Genomic DNA, 23,835 nt, shown 5'->3' with positions numbered 1-23,835 from the left:
GTGGTAGCTGCTATTCAGAAAACCCAAAAGACAATACTGCCCCATTAGTGCAATATTTACATTATTTTTTGACATTATTTTGTTGGCAAAGTAAACTTAACCAACATCATACATATTGCTAGGATTTTAATGTGCTTTTTATTTGGCCATAACATTTTCTAACATTAAGGTTAAAGATTTTCTACATTGTGACATTATTTTCATGACAGTTACGCACATTTTACACCCCCAATTCTCTTTACCGCAATACAAAAAAAGAATGTCATTATGATATTCTCATAATTTTTTAAATCAGAGGAACCATCATTTCATCCAAACAGCCATTGCAGCCAAGTAGATTCAATATTTTAAAGACATTAAATTAAAATATAATAATTAGTTTCTCATTAAATAAACACAAGGGAGAATGAAATGTAATCATTTTCACGGATATGCACTTTTACATTTATGTTCCAAATACAATGATACATAATAGCTTAATAAAAAAGCATTATTTACCTTCAAATGTTTTTACTAATACATTTTTATGAATGAACAAAGTGTGCAAAGCTACTTCACTGACTTATTTTTGAAACCCCAGTTGAACATTGAATAATACTAAATTAAAACTGCAGGACACATCAGGTTTATTATTATAATATGATGTTGAATTATCATTATTGTTCTGGTTATTAGATTTGTGTTATACAAAAGTAATATATTTCTGTCCTGTTTACTTCACCTCCACCTGGGGCTTTTATTTTGACACCAAAAGTGCTGTTGTATTTACTTCAACTTCACAAGGAGCTTTTATTTCGACACAGAAAAGGCAATGGGTATTTGACAGTAGTGTTCCGCATTTCCTGAAATGCTGTAAATTCTCTTTTCTGTTATTCTGAACAGCGTTTGAAGATTTGTATAATAACTTGTAGCGGTTACTAATGTTTGAAATTGTGTGAATGCTTGAACCTGCATTACTTTGATTTCACAATGCATGTGAACTGATCTGAGAGTGCAGCCATGCACATGCACACAGGTCAGCATGTCACTGGTTTGTTCTGAATCACACACAGACCGTGTTTATCTGTCTTTAAATCAAAGCCTTTTGTGGATTAATAATCACATATGACCAACTCGCCATGTTGATGTTATTTTGATTAATTGTGCAGCCCTGAAGGTTTGTGAAATTAGTCTACTGATGTGCTCTTTATAAAACTTAATGGTCAAATGAAAGCACAATAAAATCATCGCGATATTAACGATATTGGTCAATGTTACATCGTCAGCAAAAGTATCTCGATTATATCATTAATATTCGATATATCGCCCAGCCCTAATCTACTGTATATCAGGCAATACCACACAGAGACTGGTGTTTGTTGATTACAGGTACATTGTAATGTGATCTCTAAATGGTTGGCTTTTACTTTGAAGACAATGTATCAGTTGAAGATTGAAAGCTACAAGTCCAGGACAGCCTAATGAAACAGAGCCAGACCACCTATATTAAAACAAAAGTACTGAAACATTCTGTGTACACATGAATAAGACAATAATACATGGCACAGCACAATGCTACAACAGAGGTAAAATTGTCACTTGTTGGTCCCACTGATGTTGCGTATATCGAGAACAAGAGAGGGCCTAATACTGAACCCTGAGGTACCCCAATGGTTTGCTGATGTGATTTAGGCTTGATTGCTTGGTCCGGCCCAGAGATTAATTCTTCACTCCTGCCCCCACAGATCTTTTATCGTGTTGTATCCTTAGGTCTAAACTGCAGTACATATGCATCATTAATGCGGGTACCACCTAGAGTACTAGTGGCATTGTTTTATTGCAGTATTTGGCCCTTTGGAATTACCAGTAAAACTTTACACACGCAGAACAGCACTTTTGGATGTATAATTTGCAAGAGATGCAAAGAATACAAGCTGCTCTCTAAAAACAATTTATTTGGAAACAAGCAGCAATGAGAAATGCATTATACATGCCACACGGAAATTTCATACCAATTGCGAACCATACCGGAGTTTATCTGGACTGTACTCCAGACCAACATTTCAAGGAAACTAAGATGTGGTTCACTAGTGTGCACCTGAGTTCGGAAAACTGCTTTCACACCTACTAAACGAACCAAACTCTGACATTAAACAGACTCAGGTCCACACGAAAATCTCTAGTGTAAAAATGCACTCAAATACATCTGAACCAACAATCACAGGATGGGAGATTTTATCCTATACAAACTTCAGAAAGAGTTCTCACATGAAAATAAAATCTTGGTTAACCACACCACAACTAACAATTGCTTCTGCATAATTAAAGAACAAAACTGAAGAATAAAAGTGATGTGGATGCAGCCACAAGACCAAAAGTATTTCCTTTGCTAAGATCCTAAACTTCTATATAATCAACAAGGATGGGTCCAGGGTCAGATGTGCATGTTGTGGTTGGTAGACTGATGGTGGGAGAACTTCTCCTAGATCAGTGCTTACAGACAGGGGAAGTGAGATATCTGCACGTCCATGGAAAACAATGAGAGGAAACAGCTTTCTGGAGTCTCTGCACTGCCAGCGGCTCCAAGAACAGATTCTCACAGACAGACTGCAGCCTCTTTGAAGCTCCACTTTCACACAAAAAAAACCTCATCACATGATCTGCACCCACTAAGCTGTCCTTTCTTCATGAATGTCATTATATTTAAACCAAAATAAGTGATTTGAGAAACACCATATGACTAGCATAATTTCAAACTTTTAAAGTCAGCTTAAAGGGATAGTTCACCCGAAAAGGAAAATTCTCTCATCACTTACTCACCCTAATGTCATTCCAGATGTGTATGACTTTCTTTCCTCTGCTAAACTCAAATGAAAAGTTTTAGAATAATTTATCAGGTGTGGGTGAGGAACAGAACAATATTGAAGTCCTTTTTTACAATAAATTCTCTGGGTGTCTCTGATCAGTCAGTCTCTACTTTCACTTCATATTCTTCTTCTGTTTTTGGTGATTCACATTCTTCATGCATATCGCCCCCTACTGGGCAGGGAGAAGAATTTCTAGAAAAAAAGGACTTAAATATTAATCTGTTTCTCACCCACACATATCATATCACTTCTGAAGGCATGGATTTAACCAGAGTTGTATGGATTACTTTATTGCTGCCTTTATGTGCTTTTTGGAGCATCAAAACTTTGGCACCCATTCACTTACATTGTATGGACCTACAGAGCTGAGATATTCTTCTAAATATCTTAATATGTGTTCAGCAGAAGAATGAAAGTCACACATCTGGGATGGCATGAGGGTGAGAATTTTCATTTTTGGCTGAACTATCTCTTTAACTCCCACAAATCAATTAGAAAGTGTTTTGAAATATACATATGGAATAATTATGTCTAGACGATATATCAAATATTCATCATGATATATTTGCTGGCAACATAAAATAAAGCAACATCTTGAATGTCACAATGATTTGAAAGTGCTTTGTATTTGGCCATTAAGTGAGACAATCCCTAAAAATTAGAAATTTTTCTAATCTAGTTTAAAGTTGTCCAGTTTGTACAGTAGAAATGTAATCTTTGTGCCCATGTTGGTTTCATACATTTCTGAAAACATTATTAGCATTTTCTACAAAAAAAGAAAAACAAAAAAAAAAAAAACAGAATGAAGTAATGACTTAAAAAATGCCAAGTAAAAGGTATTAAATGTATTAAAATACTTTCTTTGCTCCTTGAATACTCATGAGTGTACACAACTTAACTATTAACTTCCCCAAAAAACTCCAAACATAATTTTAGAGATTTTTTATTTATTTATTTATTTATTCATTCTTGTATCCAATCCAAAAACATGTTGTGCGTTGTTGCTCACTCGACTGCGTCTGGGCCGCGTGACTCACAAGCTGTCTGCCCCGGCTGAACACCTCCTTGTGCTTGCCATTTGATGTCGCACATTTATCCGTGATTTGCACTGTGAGAGCTGCAGGTCATAGGTGTTTGTTTCATGACTCCGGCAGGCACCTCTTCTTTGAACATTTGATCTTTTCACTTGCACTCATTCTGTTCGGACTGTCTGGTGGATCACACTCCTGCTGATACCATCGCTTTGGACTATACTGTTGACTTGGGCTACATTGTTTGTAGTAAGAATATTGGGTTTGTTGTTTTATTGTTTGGTCTGCATGGTTTGTTTACAAGTACTTTTATGCTTGAGCATTGTCTGAAAGTGCTATATAAGTAAACATGTTATTATTATTGTCATTATTAGTGGTAGTAACTCAGTCAATTGCATGACACAGTGTCATGTGCCTTCAACATGGCAGCGGCCATGAGGGGGCGGCCCGTTCCATGTAAAATTACATGGCTTTTATTGGTTTTCTGATATGACTAGAGTCATAAGTCTGGATTAAAACTGTGTCTCTCTGGCTCACGAATGTTGTGTGATGGTCAGTCCGTGGCACTCAAAAAAGGTGATCCCGGCCACCCCTGCAGGTTCACGCCTTCACACAATTCCAAACATCTGTACCGCTACAATTTATTACACAAATCTAAAAACTCCACACAGTAGGCCTATCACAGAAAAGAAGGTGATGACAGCGTAATGAGGAAAACTGTAAACTGTCAAATCATATTGCACCTTTTGTTTTTCGTCAAAATAAAAGCTCCAGGTGAAGGTAAAGTAAATACAACAGAAACATATTGAATAAAACAAATCTAATCCTCACAATAATAAATATAATTCAGCATTATATTATAATAATAAATTTGACTGGGTCCCACATTAATAATTCAGTATTATAACAACATTCAATTGGCTTCCAAAAAGTGAGTGAAGTTGTCATTTTCGCACATCCTGTTCATTCACAAAAAAATGTTTAAGTGGGGCCTGGGTAGCTCAGCAAGTAAAGAAGCTGACTACCACCCCTGGAGTCGCGAGTTAGAATCCAGGGTGTGCTGAGTGACTCCAGCCAGGTCTCCTAAGCAACCAAATTGGCCCGGTTGCTAGGGAGGGTAGAGTCACATGGGGTAACCTCCTCATGGTCGCTATAATGTGGTTTGCTCTCGGTGGGGCGAGTGGTGAATTGTGCATGGATCTCCACACGCGCTATGTCTCCGTGGTAACGCGCTCAACAAGCCACGCGATAAGATGCGTGGATTGACAGTCTCAGACGCGGAGGCAACTGAGATTCATCCGCCACCACCCGGATTGAGGCGAATCACTACACCACCACAAGGACTTAGAGCGCATTGGGAATTGGGCATTCCAAATTGAGGAGAAAAGAAAAAAATAAATAATAATGTTTAAGTAAAAATATACATCAGAACATAATGATTAAATATCATTCTCCCTTGTGTTCATATAGTGAAAACTGTGGAAAACATGATTTCTTTTTTTTTACCTCATGCATTAAACATTTTAAATATATTCAATCGGCTAAAAAATACTGACATATAATTTTTGAAGCCATCTCACCCTGCCCTATATGACTAAACAAACCAGAAGCTGCTATCTACCATCTGTCTAAATAATAAGTATAATTATGTATTTTCTATTTTTACAAAGTTGAAGTTTTGAGTGAAATTTGGAGTGAAAATAAAAATAAAGGTTAATTGAATTTTTTGCCATTTTCAGTACATGTAATTTACTTTCATATTAAATTGTATGATACGATATTTATCGGCATTAGGGATGCACGATCATGATTTTTCATGGCCGATTCCGATTGCCGATATTTTTCTTTAAGCAACAGACAAGAAAGAATGAAAAAGTTCCTCAAATAGATGTTTATTTACTCTTTTACAGGCCAAACTGACCTTAAATGAAAAAATATCTTTAGCTATGTGAAATTAGAGGCAACAACTGCATATTAAGCACTAGTGGTGCATCATTCAGGATATTTGAGGTCAATACAATCTCCTATTTGTTTTAACACTAAGATCGCCCGATACCGATTTTTTTTAAAGTGCCCTTTGCCACACTTTTGCAAGTTATATGCTGCAGTTATGTTTATGCCCCACACAGTAAAATTACGGTAACACTTTACAAAAAGGTTCGATTTGTTCATATTATTTAACAATATTACTGTAGTTAACATGAACTAATGAACTTAATGTTAGTTACAACATATACTATTACATTTTTAAAACCATTGTATTCGTTAACATTAGTTAATGCACTATGAACTAACAATGAACAATTGTATTTTTATTAACAAACATTGATTAATAATTGCTGTAATAATATATTGTTCATTGTTTGTTCATGATACCTAATGCATTAACTAATGTTAAAAAATTAAACCTTTTTATTAAGCGTTACCAAAATTACATTAAAATTACATTAATTGTGAATTGCTAACATTTATTTGATTTGAAACAGTTATGAATAGTTCTGTTGTCAATATCAAAAGGTCATTGTGACATAGTGGTAAGCAGTAAAAACCATGAGAGCATCACACACAGCAGCGATTCTTTCAAAAATAAGAAAAATACATCCATTACAAGCTCTAAAACTGCTCCAGTGAGAAATCATTAATATCTATGATTGTTTACTGTCTTTGCCATCTTGTTGTAACACAAATCAGTAATTATTAAGCAAATGCGTGAGGACGCATTTTTGAAACCCAGTAACAGTTACATCTGTATTAGTGGTATTGTGACTAACATTAATCTGATTTATTGGGATCCTCACAGAATAGCACTGAAATGAGTGACTGATGAGATATTGAGAACACCTAGAGCGCGCATGATTGATTAACACAGAGAGCGCTCATGTTGAAGGGAGTGAAGCTAAAAGCACTCATGATCGCTCAAATAGTCTCTATAGCTCAACACAACGTCTGATTGTCATGACTCATGTCATGTATCATGTATTTGCATGTTTATTTGTTGTTTAATTCGTTTTTATACCCGTTAGCAGCCTCTTTATCCTTTTCCTGCTCACTGTGCAATGAGTCAGAATTACTACCGTAATGACTCTAGAAAATGGGCAACTTAATATTCACACACGTGCAATTCTTACACATTTTTAAATCAAACCGGTATATTCATCTGAATTACAGCATGTCTGAAAGTTTAAATTTGTGAATGCTTAGAATTGCCAACAACTCACCCTCCAAAGGCCCCACTGTCATTCTTTAGAGTAGCAGTGTATGTGTGATTCCCTGCATGCTGCAAAAAAGATTGGCCCTAAATCTAGGCACGATCGGCCGATCGCCAATCATGGATTTAAGACAAATATCGGCTGATCGATCGGTGCACCCCTAATCGGCATTACATTGAAGAATCGGCCTCCCTGCTCTCAAGATATTCGCCATCAAAACACCCATATCGGTCGATAATTAGTCTCTGTATGGTTACACCACTCTGAATTTAAGCCCCAGAAATATATAAGAATGTCTTTGAACTCAGAAATTGAAAGCATGTTCACCATAGTAAAGGTGTATTCAAGTGCATTGTGTGAATTGCATTTTTTATGTATTTTTGAATAACTTAATAGATCCGGATAAAAAATGACCACCATGTCATTGACCCAAATATATGATTTTGATCTATTTGAGCTTTCTGAGCCATATCGGCCAGCCCTACCTCCAAATACTCTTTTTATTTTTTTTACAGGAAATAGCAAGATCACAATATTACCAGACTCCAAGTTCTGTTTGTGCCAACCTGCTCTGACGGGAAGTTTTTAATATGAATAGGTAAATCAGGGAGCTTGGCCGAGATATGGTATTAATGTACCATCCACGGGTTGACGTACCCTGACTCCTCCTAACAGAGGAGTTATGCAAGCAGCAGCAGTTGAGCTGGAGAGTCACAGTCAATAGAACTCAACACAAAAGCACTTCCACGCCAGTAATTGCCTTAGAGAGAAGACTTATGTAAGACCAGTCATCTGTGCATGATTGAAAAACAGCCCCGCTATCTTCACAGATTTCACTCTAACTTCCCCTCAGAGCAGTACAAGACAGCAACAGGCTTTTATAGGGAAATCTATGGGAAGAGCCATGTATCTTGAAAACATCACAACACAACCCGTTTTTACAGGTTTTCTCAATTATTTTCATTCACAAGCTTTTATCTAGTATTAGTTGGCTATACTCCTTTAATCCTGTACCCACATGATGGGTAATGCATCAGCTATCAGCAGGTTTTCAAGGGTTGAGATGAGGACATATTCTTTATTTGTATGTTTAAAATAGTTACATATGCATTGCTAGGTGTTCTTTGTGGTTGCTAGATGCTGCACTAAGGTTAGTTGGTTTACAGGTAGGGTGCCGAACAGATCCGCACACTTTGTTTGTGATGATGACATGGGAATGAAAAGGGGTTTGGGACACCATAGGGAGTCCAGCTGTTCTGGTGTCTGGACTTGTTCCTGCTTGAGTAATGTGCAAATCATTATCATGGCTGCAGTACACACACAAAGACAGTTACAACCAACTGAACAACAAAGAGAGAGACACAACAGACTGCAAACAGCTGGACTTCATCTGGACAGACAGCAAGTCCTTCAAATTCACAACAGAATCTGTTCAGTGGTAGAGAACAGCTACAAATGTTGTTTCAAGCAATACTGACCAACTTACTGACCAACCGTACATACACATATGCAAAACCTTTGTGATTTTTACTGGATGTATGAAGTCAGTTCCCCCTAAATTCACACAGATGCCAGATCCGAGTAACCACAGGTGTAGTTCAGCACATTAACTAGGGACATGTTCTACTAACATTTGACAACCAGAAAGTATCACAATACTTTCCATTACTTTGTCTTCATTTTGAACAAAATATATATTGTTTTATCATTTAAAACCTAAGAAATGTCTGGCAATACTTCACATTATTGTTCCGTAAAGGTTTCTAAAGGGGTTAATTAATGACTAATAAGTCATTTACAAATACATTATAAATCATTTATATGCATCTATAACAACATGCATAAATAGGACAACTTTCATGCAATACTTATCAAAAGTGAGCATTTTTACTGGTTATAAATGCTTAATAAATACACTTATTTATTTTATGCTAATGAAACATTCACAGCATAGTCATATAATAAAGCCTGATGAACATTAAACCATACTGAACTTTATGTACACACATTTCTAATGTTAGCAACTTATTATTAAATGCTTCATATGTGTGCACTTTACACAAAGATACATTTCCATAGGTTACTAAAGTTTTATAACTGTTATTAAGCATGTATTAACCGTTATTGGTGTGTGAGTGTGTGTGTGAATGGGTGAATGAGTCACAGTGTAAGGCGCTTTGGAACCGCTAAGGTTCAAAAAGGCGCTATATAAATGCAGACCATTTACCATTTATAACAAGTGAGGTAAAATGGCTTACTATTTGGAAAGTATTGCATGAAAGTCACCGATTTTATGCATGTTGTTATAACCACATATTAATGATTTATAATGCATTTGTAAATGACTTATTAGTCATTAATACATGCCTTTATGAACCATTAACAAAGGAAACATTCATGTAAAGTGTTACCAAACTTACTTTTGTGAAATGTTTTGCTTGAGAAGTGTGTTTGAGCTATCATAACTGTCACTATTCCAGATTCATCAACGTTTGAAGGAGGGTAAGAACAGGTTTATGTCCGTACACACCTGTTGTAAGTCAATTCAATTTTGTGTGAGAACCTTTTCTGTGCATTTGTATGCAAATAATAGTGAATGACACCCAATGTTCCTAAGCAGTGCTGTAACTCTGTGTAATTGCTTGAGGTGTGAAACTGTATGTCAAAGATATTTAGTGAGGAGGATTGGGGATGAATGCAGTTGTTTGTCTTCATCTGTGAGAAAGAACTCTTCATCTGGTGGATGTCCTCCACAACACAACACCACCCACACAGTTAAATGACTGCAGCACTGAGTATATATGAGCTTCCAAGTGCACTATGCAGTGTAGGTGTGCATTTCACAGTTGTCATAGCCCTGTTGTAATTACTGTTCTTTTGGCAACAGTGAAAACTTGAGGAATACAATGCAATTTTCAACCAATGTTACAACTGCACATATGGATGAATAAAATCAAAGCAGTTCAAACATATTGAAATCATATGTGATGATAGATTTCTGATAAACATTAGTAAATGTATGACAAATAAATTGCAGTGACAAGAGTTGGGATTAGGGTTAGGGTTAGATAAGGGTTAGGGTTTGTGACAGTATCATAGTACAGCAATGGTATCAGATGGTAATACCATGACCCTTCGATATATTCCTGGCTTTTATTTTATTCATGTACAATGGTATTTACATGGTACTCCTAGGTACTTCAAAGAATACAATGGAATCATCATGGTACATGTCTAATTGTAGTACCATGAGGCCTGATCTCATGACAAGTCCAAATACTAATAGTATGAGATGGTGAAATCTTAAGAAATTGTACGAGTTGGCGTGAAAAATAAATGAACCAAAGTACAATGTTATTATGATTTTTCCAAACTCATAACCCAAACCCAAACCAAACCATGATTTTCAACCCATTGTCTCACGTAATTAATGTTTCTATAACTTCATTTTTGCAAACTGACTTTTATCTGCCACGTTCTACGTTTCGTCACAGTTTCCTTGTGAAATTAACAGTAGAGCCGCAACAACAACTGTGCGTTTTATTCACTTTCACACAAACCACGACTATAACGGTGGATAATGACTTTATAAACATTTCTTTTTCGCACTATTACTCACACAATGCTCTGCTGTGATATCAGAACACTTTTACTCTAATGCATCATTTGAAAAACGATACACTTTAACGCTTGTATTACAGACTCACCTACATTTACACACATATTCCAATGTGATTAGCTTCCGCAATAGCTCACCTCATAGAGTGTTGGACTTTGAACTCGGAGATCTGTGGTTTGAGACCAGTCAAGCACCAGACGGGAGTGTAATAGAAGCCGTAAGAAATGATGTGGTTGCTTCAGAAAATGTGCTTTTAATTACTGGTTTTGTTTTTAGTCACAATCGGTTAGGTTTAGGTGTTGGTTTAGGGTGAGGATGCCTGTTTTGTGTAACTCTCATTTTATTTTAGATCAATATTGGTTAGGTTTAGGGTAAAGTTTTAAGTTAGGGAGGTATATTTTACTCATTAAAACCTCCATCTAATATTTATTTTAAACCCTCGTCTGATTACGACACCATTTCACTCAGTTTTGGCGTCCCCGCTGTACATTTTACTGGGAAACTGCAGCCAAACATGTAATGAAGCACCTAATTTCATTTTTGCAAGAATGTTGCCACAGTGACGTAATGTTAATGACACCAGGCTGATGATTTTTAATAGTAAAATACATTTTTTGTACCACGAAATAAAACTACAGGGTTTGGACATGACGAGGGAAGCGTATTACACGTTATTGACATACAGCACTAATTTGTATTGCATAAATAAATATGAAATTAGTAGCAAAAATTCTCACAGTCTGAACAAACATAAGATAACCATGATCAACACTAGAGGTACACCATGACACAGGATCGCCTCAGTGGTCTTGAGAAAATTAGTATCAACCAAGTGATTGCTGGGCAGATATGACAAATTCATTGATGATTTTGCATCAATGAAAACTACGAGGGGAGGGTTGAATTTTAAATTGGGAAATATAATAATGCAATCTGGAAGTATTCTGCCATTATCTTTATTTATTGACTCTAAAATTTAATTGAGCAATTTAAGTTATGTATATATAATGCACATGTTAATATGATTTGCCAATAATATATATATATATATATATATATATATATATATATATATAGTTCATTTCTATATTCATTGTCTAGTTATTTTTATTTAAAAAGACAGTACACCCAGAAAAGAAAATTCTCTCATCATTTATTCACCCTCATGCCATCCCAGATGTGTATGACTTTCTTTCTTTTGCAGAACACAAATGAAGATTTTTAGAAGAGTATTTCAGCTCTGTAGGTCCATATAATGCAAGTGAATGTTGGCCAGAACTTTGAAGCTCCAAAAAGCACATTAAGGCAGCACAAAAGTAATCCATACAACTCCAGTGGTTGAATCCATGTCTTCAGAAGTGAAATGATAAGTGTGGGTGAGAAACATTCACATTCATGGGTGAGATCAATATTCAAGTCCCTTTTTACTCTAAATATTCAGACATGAAAGTGAAACTAAATAGTCATCACATGTGACTTTCAGGTGTGAAAGTGAAGATTTAGAGTAAAAAAAGGACTTAAATATTGATCTGTTTCTCACCCACACCTATCATATCACTTCTGAAGACATGGATTAAAACACTGGAGTTTTAATGATTACTTTTATGCTGCCTTTATGTGATTTTTGGAGCTTCAAAGATCTGGCCAACATTCACTTGCATTGAATGGACCTACAAAGCTGAGATATTCTTCTAAAAATTTTTGCTTGTGTTCAGCAAAAAGAACAAATTCATACACATCTGTGGTGTCATGAGGGTGAGTAAATGATGAGAATTTTCATTTTTGGGTGAACTATTCCTTTTATTTATGTTGTGTGTTAAAGCCTAGTTCCGTTATAAAAAGTAAATTAAAAAAAGTAATAAAAATATGGGGTTGGGTATGTAAGGGAGGTGGCACGTCGGATCTCGCCTAGGGCACCAAGTAAGTCAGAACCGCCACTGGATTTCATCATTACATTTCAGTAGGGTTTTAAGTAGGGACATTATTAAGTGGATGAGCATGCACTTCCATTAAATATGTATTTTTGAAAACAACGTTTAGATGTAATCAGAGACAATATTATTTTAGAAAAATACAGCTTTATTTTAAAATATTTTAAATGTATGTAATCATTGACAGTGTGTAAGCAGCATATGTGTGTAACATTATTTCATATTTTCAGCAAATATAATTATTAGCTAATATTTCCATTTGGTGTCACCACTTCACTGTTCTAGGCTGATTTTTAATCCCAGTGTATCTCTGATGGATCATATAGCACTTTTAATAACAGTGTTAAATTTGAAATGTTTTGCACATGTCTTTAAAGTAATAATAATAATAATAATAATAATAATAAAACTTTCAATCTTAACTTTTCTTGATTCAGGCTTAGTTTAAAGAATCGTAAACTGAACCGAACCGTGAGCTCAGTCTTGTTAACCGAACTGAATCGTGGGATGAGTGAACATTACACCCCTAGTGGATGTACTATTGTATCAGATGGTAATACCGTGATCAGGGGCGCATTAACGCACGGGTTTATATGGGCTGAAGCCCAGGGGCCTACAGCTCCCATGGGGCCCAGCAGGAGGAGTGCGTTTAAACGCTTTCAGCGGGAGACATGGTTGTTGACATGGCGACAGTGCGCAACCGTTAAAGGTGTCCGTGTGGTGCTTGTTCGAAGCACAGCGGACCAGCGAGCGCACAGCAGTTCCACCCCCAAGTTTTATTGGAAGGCACATACAGTGGTGTGAAAAAGTGTTTGCCCCCTTCCTGATTTCTTATTTTTTTGCATGTTTGTCACACTTAAATGTTTCAGATCATCAAACAAGTTTAAATATTAGTCAAAGATAACACAAGTAAATACAAAATGCAGTTTTTAAATGAAGGTTGTTATTATTAAGGGAAAACAAAATCCAAACCTACATGGCCCTGTGTGAAAAAGTGTTTGCCCCCTAAACCTAATAACTGGTTGGGCCATCCTTAGCAGCAACAACTGCAATCAAGCGTTTGCGATAACTTGCAATGAGTCTTTTACAGCGCTGTGGAGGAATTTTGGCCCACTCAACTTTGCAGAATTGTTGTAATTCAGCCACATTGGAGGGTTTTCGAGCATGAACTGCCTTTTTAAGGTCATGCCACAGCATCTCAATATGATTCAGGTCAGGACTTTGATTAGGCCACTCCAAAGTCTTCATTTTGTTTTTCTTCAGCCATAACAGAGGTGGACTTGCTGGTGTGTTTTGGATCATTGTCCTGCTGCAGAACCCAAGTTCGCTTCAGCTTGAGGTCACGAAGAGATGGCCGGACATTCTCCTTCAGGACTTTTTGGTAGACAGCAGAATTCATGGTTCCATTTATCACAGCAAGTCTTCCAGGTCCTGAAGCAGCAAAACAGCCCCAGACCATCACACTACCACCACCATATTTTACTGTTGGTATGATGTTCTTTTTCTGAAATGCGGTGTTACTTTTACGCCAGATGTAATGGGACACACACCTTCCAAAAAGTTCAACTTTTGTCTCTTCAGTCCACAGAGTATTTTCCCAAAAGTCTTGGGGATCATCAAGATGTTTTCTGGCAAAAATGAGACGAGCCTTATTGTTCTTTTTGCTCAGCAGTGGTTTTCGTCTTGGAACTCTGCCATGCCGGCCATTTTTGCCCAGTCTCTTTTATGGTGGAGTCATGAACACTGACCTTAACTGAGGCAAGTGAGGCCTGCAGTTCTTTGGATGTTGTTGTGGGGTCTTTTGTGACCTCTTGGATGAATCGTCACTGCACTTTTGGGGTAATTTTGGTCAGCCGGCCACTCCTGGGAAGGTTCACCACTGTTCCATGTTTTCGCCATTTGTGGATAATGGCTCTCACTGTGGTTCTCTGGAGTCCCAAAGCTTTAGAAATGGCTTTATAACCTTTTCCAGACTGATAGATCTCAATTACTTTCTTTCTCATTTGTTCCTGAATTTCTTTGAATCTCGGCATGATGTCTAGCTTTTTAAGATCTTTTGGTCTACCTCACTTTGTCAGGCAGGTCCTATTTAAGTGATTTCTTGATTGAGAACAGGTGTGGCAGTAATCAGGCCTGGGTGTGGCTAGAGAAATTGAACTCAGGTGTGATAAACCACAGTTAAGTTATGTTTTAACAGGTGGGGCAAACACTTTTTCACACAGGGCCATGTAGGTTTGGATTTTGTTTTCCCTTAATAATAACAACCTTCATTTAAAAACTGCATTTTGTGTTTACTTGTGTTATCTTTGACTAATATTTAAACTTGTTTGATGATCTGAAACATTTAAGTGTGACAAACATGCAAAAAAATAAGAAATCAGGAAGGGGGCAAACACTTTTTCACACCACTGTAGATGTCAACACAATTTTTTACAGTGTGTCATGGAAGTAGCATGCTATGAGATGGTAATACCATGATATTTTAATTAGAGGTCGACCGATAGTTGATTTTGCCAATACCGATAACTAAGGTGGTGGAAAAGGCAGATAGTTTTTAAAACAGATTTTTAGAAATTTAAAAAACAATCTTAGTCTTTCCTTACTATGACAGGCACAGACACAGAGGCTACAAGACAGGGTTGCTGCAGAGTTTTTAAAATCAAATTTAAGACTTTTTAAGACCTTTTTCAAGACCCAAACAAATAAAATTAATACCGTATCCCCATACCAAAACAAACCCACACAATCTCAAAATAAATCATGTATTACAGACTCTTAAACAGGCAGGGACACACACATTCAACACGGTCTTAACATTGCTTATCTGTAAAACAGCGTAGGATATATGAAAGTTTAAAATACTTAAGACACGTTTACCACATATATATCACATTAAAATTGGCTTATGTACCATTATATAAATAAATACAAATTAGAGGTCAACTGATATTGGATTTTGCTGATACGACAATGTCTTGAAAGACTGTAATGAATCTGCCAATAGTTTTTAAAATTGGTAGCCTATATTAAATGTTCTTAGTCTTTCCTTCCTGTGATCGGGAGGGCCAGACAGTGGCTACAAGAGTCCAAATTGAATTAATTTCCAGATGCAGTTTATGGTGCAACCAAAATACCAATAACCAGGGGGAAAAAAGAAAAAAGATTTGATTCATAGCGCAGAACTTTTAACTTTAAAGCTGAAATACACCGGGGACTCTTATTCTGAAATGTATGCGCTTTACTGCATCCAGCTGCTCACTCAAACAGAAATAAAAGCTCTGTCTCTTTCGAAGACTGCATGCAAGGTAGGATGCATCCTTTGAAGGCTGCAGTATACCGAGTGTCCTCCTTTAAACAAGTCTCGTTTAAACTAGACGGCCTTCGTAGGACAAACGGAAACGGAACGTAACATGGTTGCCATGACAGCACGCCACTCTTTAACAAGCGCGAGCACTTTTTTAGTGAGAAGGGAACATAGTTCCTTTTAGAAGGGTATATATGATGTACATTTTAGGAGAGATATAAGGATGTAAAGAGAAAAGAAAATAGATTTTACAGGTGTACTTTTAGTCTAATACTTTATTGTAATTATATATTAATATAATTATACATATTATATACTCTGCACCCATCTACTGAGGTACTTCAACTTGGGAATTAACACTCCTTATGTTTGAACATCATATTTACGGGCAAACTGGCGTTGTTATTTTATTTTAGACATTTCCGTTAAAGCAAAGAATTGTGGGTTGTGAGTGCCCACGAAGGATACACCTCATGCATCCTCCAAATTCCTGTGAAAGAAGGTCGTATTCGAAGGCTGCATTCGAAGTGTCCTACTCGCTTTTCTGAAATGAGACAGTCTCGATGATGTATGCGGCCGACAAATGCGACCTCCGGAGGACACATCCTTTCAAATGAGACACAGCCAAAATGTGCTCTCCAACAATAATCTACAATGTATTACAATGTAAACAATTAAAAGTAAACATTGTCATATTCAGTGTTGGGTAACGTTACTTTTAAAAGTAACTTGTTAGAATATTGTGTTACTCCTTAAAAAGTAACTTCATTACAAAGTTACTTTTTATGGAAAGTAAAGCATTACATTACTTTTGCGTTATTTTTGCATTACTTTTTTTCTCACCGCCACTCTCTCTTCCAGAGTATGCATTCCATACAAGAAACATTACTGTACAACACTCATGTCAAAACAACATAGTAAACTAACAGATATTTAGAAAGTAGGTCTTCACGTCATATTTATAATAAAGAATCAATAACATGAATATGCATGATTTGTTTTTCCATCAACATGGCAGCCAATATGAATAATGAAGAATAACCACTGTCTTACCTAAAGCAGCAAAGTCCAGCACTTGAACCTGCATCATATCTGTCATCAAACCATCTGCCTAATATTGTGTAGGTTCCCCTCGTTCTGCCAAATCAGCGCCAACCCACATCTGAGTTACCGTAGACTTTGTCACACGACTGGCTGATTAGATAATCGCATGAATGATTGTTGGTGCCAGATGGGCTGGTTTGAGTATTTCTGTAACTGCTGATCTCCTGGGATGTTCATGCACAACAGTCTCTAGAATTTACTCAGAATGGTGCCAAAAACAAAAAACATCCAGTGAGCGGCAGTTCTGTGGACGGAAATGTCTTGTTGATGAGAGAGGTCAACAGAGAATGACCAGACTGGTTTGAACTGACAAAGTCTACAGTAACTCAGATAACCGCTCTGCACAACTGTGGTGAGAAGAATATCATCTCAGAATACTATTCTGAGATGCGGGTTGGCGCTGTTTTGGCGGCATGAGGGGAACCTACACAATATTAGGCAGGTGGTTTTAATATTGTGGCTGATCCGTGTATGTGCTGACAGGGCACATTTCCATATAATCGCCACGTTTCCATATAATTTTTCTTTGCATGCCCTCGCTTCAATTTTAAGCACTTGTTCATGTAATCGAAATAACGAAATATACATTGAAGTGAGGATAAAAATATAGATGAATATTGTCACTGATGAAAGACTGAGGAACACTGAGGAATAAAAAAGTAATTATCGTCAATTATCGGCATAGATGTTTGCCAATATAACCAATAGTTCCAAAAAGCAACGATCAGCACCGATTAATCGGTAAAACCGATATATCAATCTACCTCTAATTTTGATACATACTATTGTACAGAATGGTTACTATATTTATACACCATGTATTTACATGGTGCTCCAAGGCACTTCAAAGAACAGGCTACCATGCTATTACCAGTGCTGGTCCTAGCCATCTGGGGGCCCCCGTCAGTATGTTTGTAACACTACTTATAATGTCTTTGACAATGTGGGGGCCTCCTGGCATATCGGGGCCCTAAGCAACTTGCTTAGTTTGCCTATAGGGAGGACCAGCACTGGCTATTATCATGGTACATCTCCAAATAACATGTGCAATGGGACATTTTGGTACTTTTGTGGGTGTAAACTAATCTTAACTTATTCTGTTGTACAGATCATTGAATATGTTAGTACCCTTACAAAATACGTTTTGTAGTAGTAACATGGTAGGCTACTTTTTATATACCCTGGTAATAAATGATTATTTTCATACGCCATTGACATGTTGCTCCAAGGTACTTCAAAGAATTCCATTGTATTACCACTGTGTGTGTGTATTTGTGTGTGTGTGTGGGGGGGGGGGGTTCCTCCCAGGTTTAAGTGGTGAGGACTTTTTTTAGATTACAAACTGGTAATTACAAGGGTATTATGCTATAAATGTGGTTTATGAGGACATTTCTAGTGTCCCCATAATTCAAAACGCTTAAAAAATATACTAAACTGTTTTATTGAAAATGTAAAAATGCAGAAAGTTTTTTGTGAGGGTTAGGTTTAGGGTTAGGGTTTGGGGATAGAATCTATAGTTTGTACAGTATAAAAATCATTATGTCTATGGAGAGTCCTCATAAGGATAGCCGCACCAACCTGTGTGTGTGTATGTGTGTGTATGTGTGTGTGTGTGTGTGTGTGTGTGTGTGTGTGTGTGTGTGTGTGTCTCACCATGTCCGAGCTCACGGATGATCGGAGTTCCTCCACCGCGGGAATGTGCACGGGAATCATCTCTCCGTTCCTCGCGGGCACCGGCGGCGGCGTTGGAGACGGAGACTCCCTCGGTGTGCCGTTCCCCATCAGATCCCCGCTGATCTCGGGCTCATTGCACTCCGGCACCGGAATACCCACCGTGACGAATTCCTTCACGCACTTCAGCTCGTGTTTCTTCAGCAGCTGGTCGGTCTCTACATCCACCACTATGAGCTCCAGATTACCGACGGTCGCGCGTATCCGCGACACGACCTGCTGATGGCTGTCGCTCTCCACGCGCTCTCCGTTCACGAACACGAGCCGGTCGCCCGCGCGCAGACCGGACAGCTCGGCGGGCGAATCGGGCTCCACCAGGCGGATGAACTGGCCGGTTTTGCCCTTCTCTCCGTGCAGATGGAAGCCGTATCCGTTCTCGCCCTTCTCCAGGACGCACAGTCTGGGGCGCAGAGTCTGGCTGGGCATCTTGAGTTTCACCTGTTGATTGAATGTGATTTCAATGGAGAGTCCTGCGCTCAGATGATCACGAATGACACATGTTAAACCCGCTCAGCTTCAGTAAATGAAGTGATTTGTTGTTGTGTCAAGAGAAAGTTCCAGTGTTCGAGTATTTGTTTGGACAGAGCAGCACATCAACATCAGATCCAGCCCATGGAGGAATGACTTCTCTATAGCACCTCCTTCTGCTGCTCCTCTATGACCTGTATCAGTCCCACTGCACTCATAAAGTGAAAGTAGGGTGAATTTGGGTAATCTGGGACATTTTTGCACTTTCGACTTCTGCTATTTACTGTGATGTTATCTCCACATTTCAGACCAACACATGACATCTCTCCAGAATTGTCCAAATGTTTTCTTGCCACTTAAAAGCAATATGGTCGTTGAGAAATGAGGATGTCCGAGATGATACAAAATAAGAAATCTTTTAAAACTCTAGTCTACACATCTGTTAAGTGCATAGAAATGCAATATTTGTGTCCATGTTTCATACATTTTTCAAAATCATGCATTTCATATAAAAAATGGTTTAATGACTATAAAAATGTCAAGTGGTATAACCATCAAGTAAAAGGTATTAAAGTAATAGTTCACTCAAAAATGAAAACTCTCTCATTTATTCACCCTCATGCCATCCCAGATGTGTATGACTTTCTTTCTTCTGCAGAACACAAATGAAGATTTTTAGAAGAATATTTCAGCTCTGTAGGTCCATAAAATGCAAGTGAATGGTGACCAGAACTTTGAAGCTCCAAAAATCACATAAATGCAGCATAAAAGGAATCATAAGACTCCAGTGTTTTAATCCATGTCTTCAGAAGTGATATGATAGGTGTGGATGAGAAAAAGATCAATATTTAAGTCCTTTTTTACTATAAATTCTCCTCCCTGACCAGTAGGTGGTGATATTCACGAAGAATGCGTATCGCAAAAAAAGGAGAAGAGTGTGAAAATGGAGATTTACAGTAAAAAGGACTATTGATCTGTTTCTCACCCATATCTATCATATCTCTTCTGAAGACATGGATTTAACCACTGGAGTCTTATGGATTACTTTTATGATACCTTTATGTGTTTTTGGAGCTTCAAAGTTCTGGTCACCATTCACTTGCATTGTATGGACCTACAGAGCTGAAATATTCTTCTACAAATCTTCATTTGTGTTCAGCAGAAGAAAGAAAGTCCCACATTTTGGGTGAACTATTACTTTAAAATAGCCTATTTTTCTTGCTCTTTGAATACATGTGACTGTAGTGTACACTTAATAATTAGCTTTCATAGGGTTGCTCCAATGGACCTGAATTTTATATATATATATATATATATATATATATATATATATATACATATATGATATTTAAAAATAAAAAGATCACACATATAGGATAGTCTAAAGGGCTCCTCTCTCTCTCTCTCTCTCTTTCTCTCTCTCTCTCTTTTCATTTGTTACATGACAACAAATGCCAGCCTTCATGTTGGTTACACCACCTGACTTTGATTTGGTGGAGAAAAGTTTTTCAAATATTAACAATATTTAATGTTATGTTTAATGCTAAATGTATTTTTTCAAGAATTTCAGCTTTCAGGGAGACTTTTATTTATTGTTGTTGTTGTCGTCGTCATCGTCATCTCTGGATGGTTACACCACTTAGACATGTATTAATTTAAGCCAAAGAAAAATCTAAAAATGACTTTGAACTCAGAAATTAAATTTCACTTGTGAACAGAATATTTTCATTGTGTGTCATTTCCAGTTGAGCTGTAACTCTGTCAAATTCTACAAGAAGTTTGAAAATAGTGTATTGTATTAAGCATTTTGTCATTTTATTTCAAAAATGTTTGAAATGTTGTTTTCAAAGCAAAATGTTATCAAACAAAATGCATAATTTGAGATTTGGTGGAAATGACAGTTAAAGAAATGACAAAAAAAGACAGAATTCATCTGTGATTAATGTACAGTATTTATAGGATTGGTTAGACATTGTTAGTAGACAATTCAACTATGAGAGCTTAAAAAAAAAAGTTTTTTAAGGGAGTTTATTTTTATTAAGTTCACAGTGGTTAAGTAACACCCTACATTCCACCTTTTAGTGTGCTTTGTGCCAGAACAAATTTTGTTGTTTATTTTTCATTATTTGTGACAGTTCACTTCAAAATCTGGTACACTCATTTAGAGAAGTCTGTAGCACACTAATCCAGGCACATCAGTTCACCCTCATGGTGACTTATGATACAGAGGCCACTGACTATAAAAATATAGAAATACTGTTAACAAAATCCTTAAATGTTAAAAAATGTGTCTGAAATACTGAATAACTATGTATGTTACAAAAGAATATCCCTATCCTTATTTCCTTTACCATTCCAGAAATGCTAAACTACACTGTCTCACTTTTTTTAATGAGGGACAACTGAAAAATGTTTGAAAATGAAAAATATTAAAATTAGTTTTATCATCATGAAATGTAGTATCATCATCATATAATAGTTTGGAAAATTGTTTTCTTTATGTCAGATTTATGGTTATAATTTAAACCTTGGGCATATCTGATCGACAGTGTAGATTCCTTTTTCTCTGGGTTTCTTCACAATTGACCCGCTCTCCTCAGTGACATCAGGGCCATGAAATCATGTGCCTTCAATCACATGACAACTGAGCAGAGATAGTAATAGTAGGTAGTATACACATGTCCACCTCAGAGCTTAGGTGTCCCACATAACCCTATTTTACCATGTGCTACTCAGGGGAAACCTGGCCAAGGTGCCATAACTATGTATTAAAACTCCTAGTTAGAAACCCTCCTAAATTAGAATCATTTTTGTGAATTATAACTTCCAAATTAAAATTCCAATATGTTTTCATATTTTTTGTAATTAGCTGATGGGTAAATAAGGGAAAACAATTAAACTTTACTTAGTAATATTAAGGCAAGGCTCAACTATATAATGACGCTTAAAAGGTCAAAAGATTTTCATAAATGTCAGATCATGGGGTTTGTTTTAAATTGTTTATAAGTAGTTAATATGCTACAATTGACTAATTATAATTTCTGTCAGCTACAACATTGGTTTGATATTTTTTGTGTTACCTGCTGTTTTGTGTTTCAAAAATAATTATATTATTCATATTTCTAAAAAATTATATTCTAATCTTCTCAAATCAGTGTTAATCAACAGCAGGTTCCCATTGTGATGGTATCTTAATAACGATGAAAATAAATATATGTACTGTATATATTTCCATCTTTACTCCACAGTCTTCCTAATGTACAATGATAAAATATTAACTTTTTGTAGCTGCTGCTATGTTTGTTTCATCCATAAAAAATCAATAAAAATAAAATAAAAACCTGAACTTGAACTTGATTTAATCATGGACAGTGGTTCCACATGTTTGAAATTAGTTTTCTTAAATTAAAATTACCATGTAATTTCAACTTCGATACTTCAAGTAGAGGAAACCTAACTGAATCAAGTAAACCCAGCAACATTTAATATGCCAAAATAACAATTAATTTTAATATTACTCTCCCTGTCGAGTCCCATGCAAAGCATGCAGGGAGCGAGAAATCCTCTGCCCAGTTTCAGTAAACCAAACAATAAATATTCATGTTCCCAACACAAATGGAATAAGTAAAGCTGACAAGACATTCTTTATAGACGAATCAACTCAGTTAATTTAAGTTTCCTTGGTTACATGAATTGATTGAGTAATATGAACATGGGAGGACTGAATAAAATTGACGATGGTGAAAGTTCTTTTTTTTAGTGTACACACTAAGTGCTGTAGACATTTTAAAAGATTTTCTCCTCCAAATTCTGTTATTTCTAATTTACCAAATTATTCACACACACAAAACTAAAATGTAAGCCAGACAAATATAATTCGTTTTATGTTTTGCTTAAGATTATTTGCTTAAAATTCTTAAAATACGGCCCTGAAAATGCCGATACCATTATTTTTTGCAACACACTCTCCCTGCAAATTTGTCAGGATTCCTATGACTTTTCTAAATTTGGCTAATTCCTATGATATCCTGTGACTGCACTCGTTTGAATTCGTACAACTTTCACTACAGCCAATGACATCGCTGGACATAGTTTCCATCTAATATGCCACAATTACTTTCTTCTATCACACACAACAACTCCCTATCATGTTCACACACTCTACTGATTGGTTAAGTTTAGATAAGGGGTTCGGGTAAAGGCATAATATTAATAAGTATGTCCTTAGCCTCCTGCGCGGAATTCGCGCTTACTTCCGCATTACACATCCGGGAATTTGCACGTGATGAAGTCGTACGAGTTTATGAGAACAACATTGTGAGAGACCATAGAAATAGCCAACTCGTAAATTATGTACGACTTTTCACATGAGTGATGGCAACATGGGTCAGATTTATAGAAATAACTTTTCGTGACATGTCCTTTGAAAAGTTAGGGGGGAAAATAGCCAGTGTTGTTGAGAATTTGTGTATAAATAGGGTATTTATCGATCGTATCACAATATAAAGTATCACGATACTTTATATTGTGAAGGTGCAGTTACTGTATGTAGGTGGTGGGACATTGGATTCAAACTGGAGAATAGCATCTTT

The 23,835-nt window shown here is 36.6% G+C and overlaps 1 protein-coding gene across 1 annotated transcript in view; it reads right to left on the bottom strand.

Moving 5' to 3' along the window:
- Nucleotides 1-19,881, bottom strand: part of LOC127450379 (Na(+)/H(+) exchange regulatory cofactor NHE-RF1-like) — an 81,675-nt gene extending 61,794 nt beyond the window's left edge. Inside the window, exon 1 of the mRNA XM_051714464.1 lies at nt 18,698-19,881. Within this exon, the coding sequence (XP_051570424.1) occupies nt 18,698-19,201 (504 nt within the window). The 5' untranslated portion in view covers nt 19,202-19,881. The remainder of the gene's footprint in view (nt 1-18,697) is intronic.
- Between the last annotated feature and the right edge of the window lie 3,954 nt (nt 19,882-23,835).

This window comes from Myxocyprinus asiaticus, chromosome 13, assembly GCF_019703515.2.
Source record: "Myxocyprinus asiaticus isolate MX2 ecotype Aquarium Trade chromosome 13, UBuf_Myxa_2, whole genome shotgun sequence".
NCBI lineage: Eukaryota > Metazoa > Chordata > Actinopteri > Cypriniformes > Catostomidae > Myxocyprinus > Myxocyprinus asiaticus.
The sequence above is the reverse complement of the archived record's forward strand: the minus strand, read 5'-3'. Positions and strand labels throughout refer to the sequence as shown.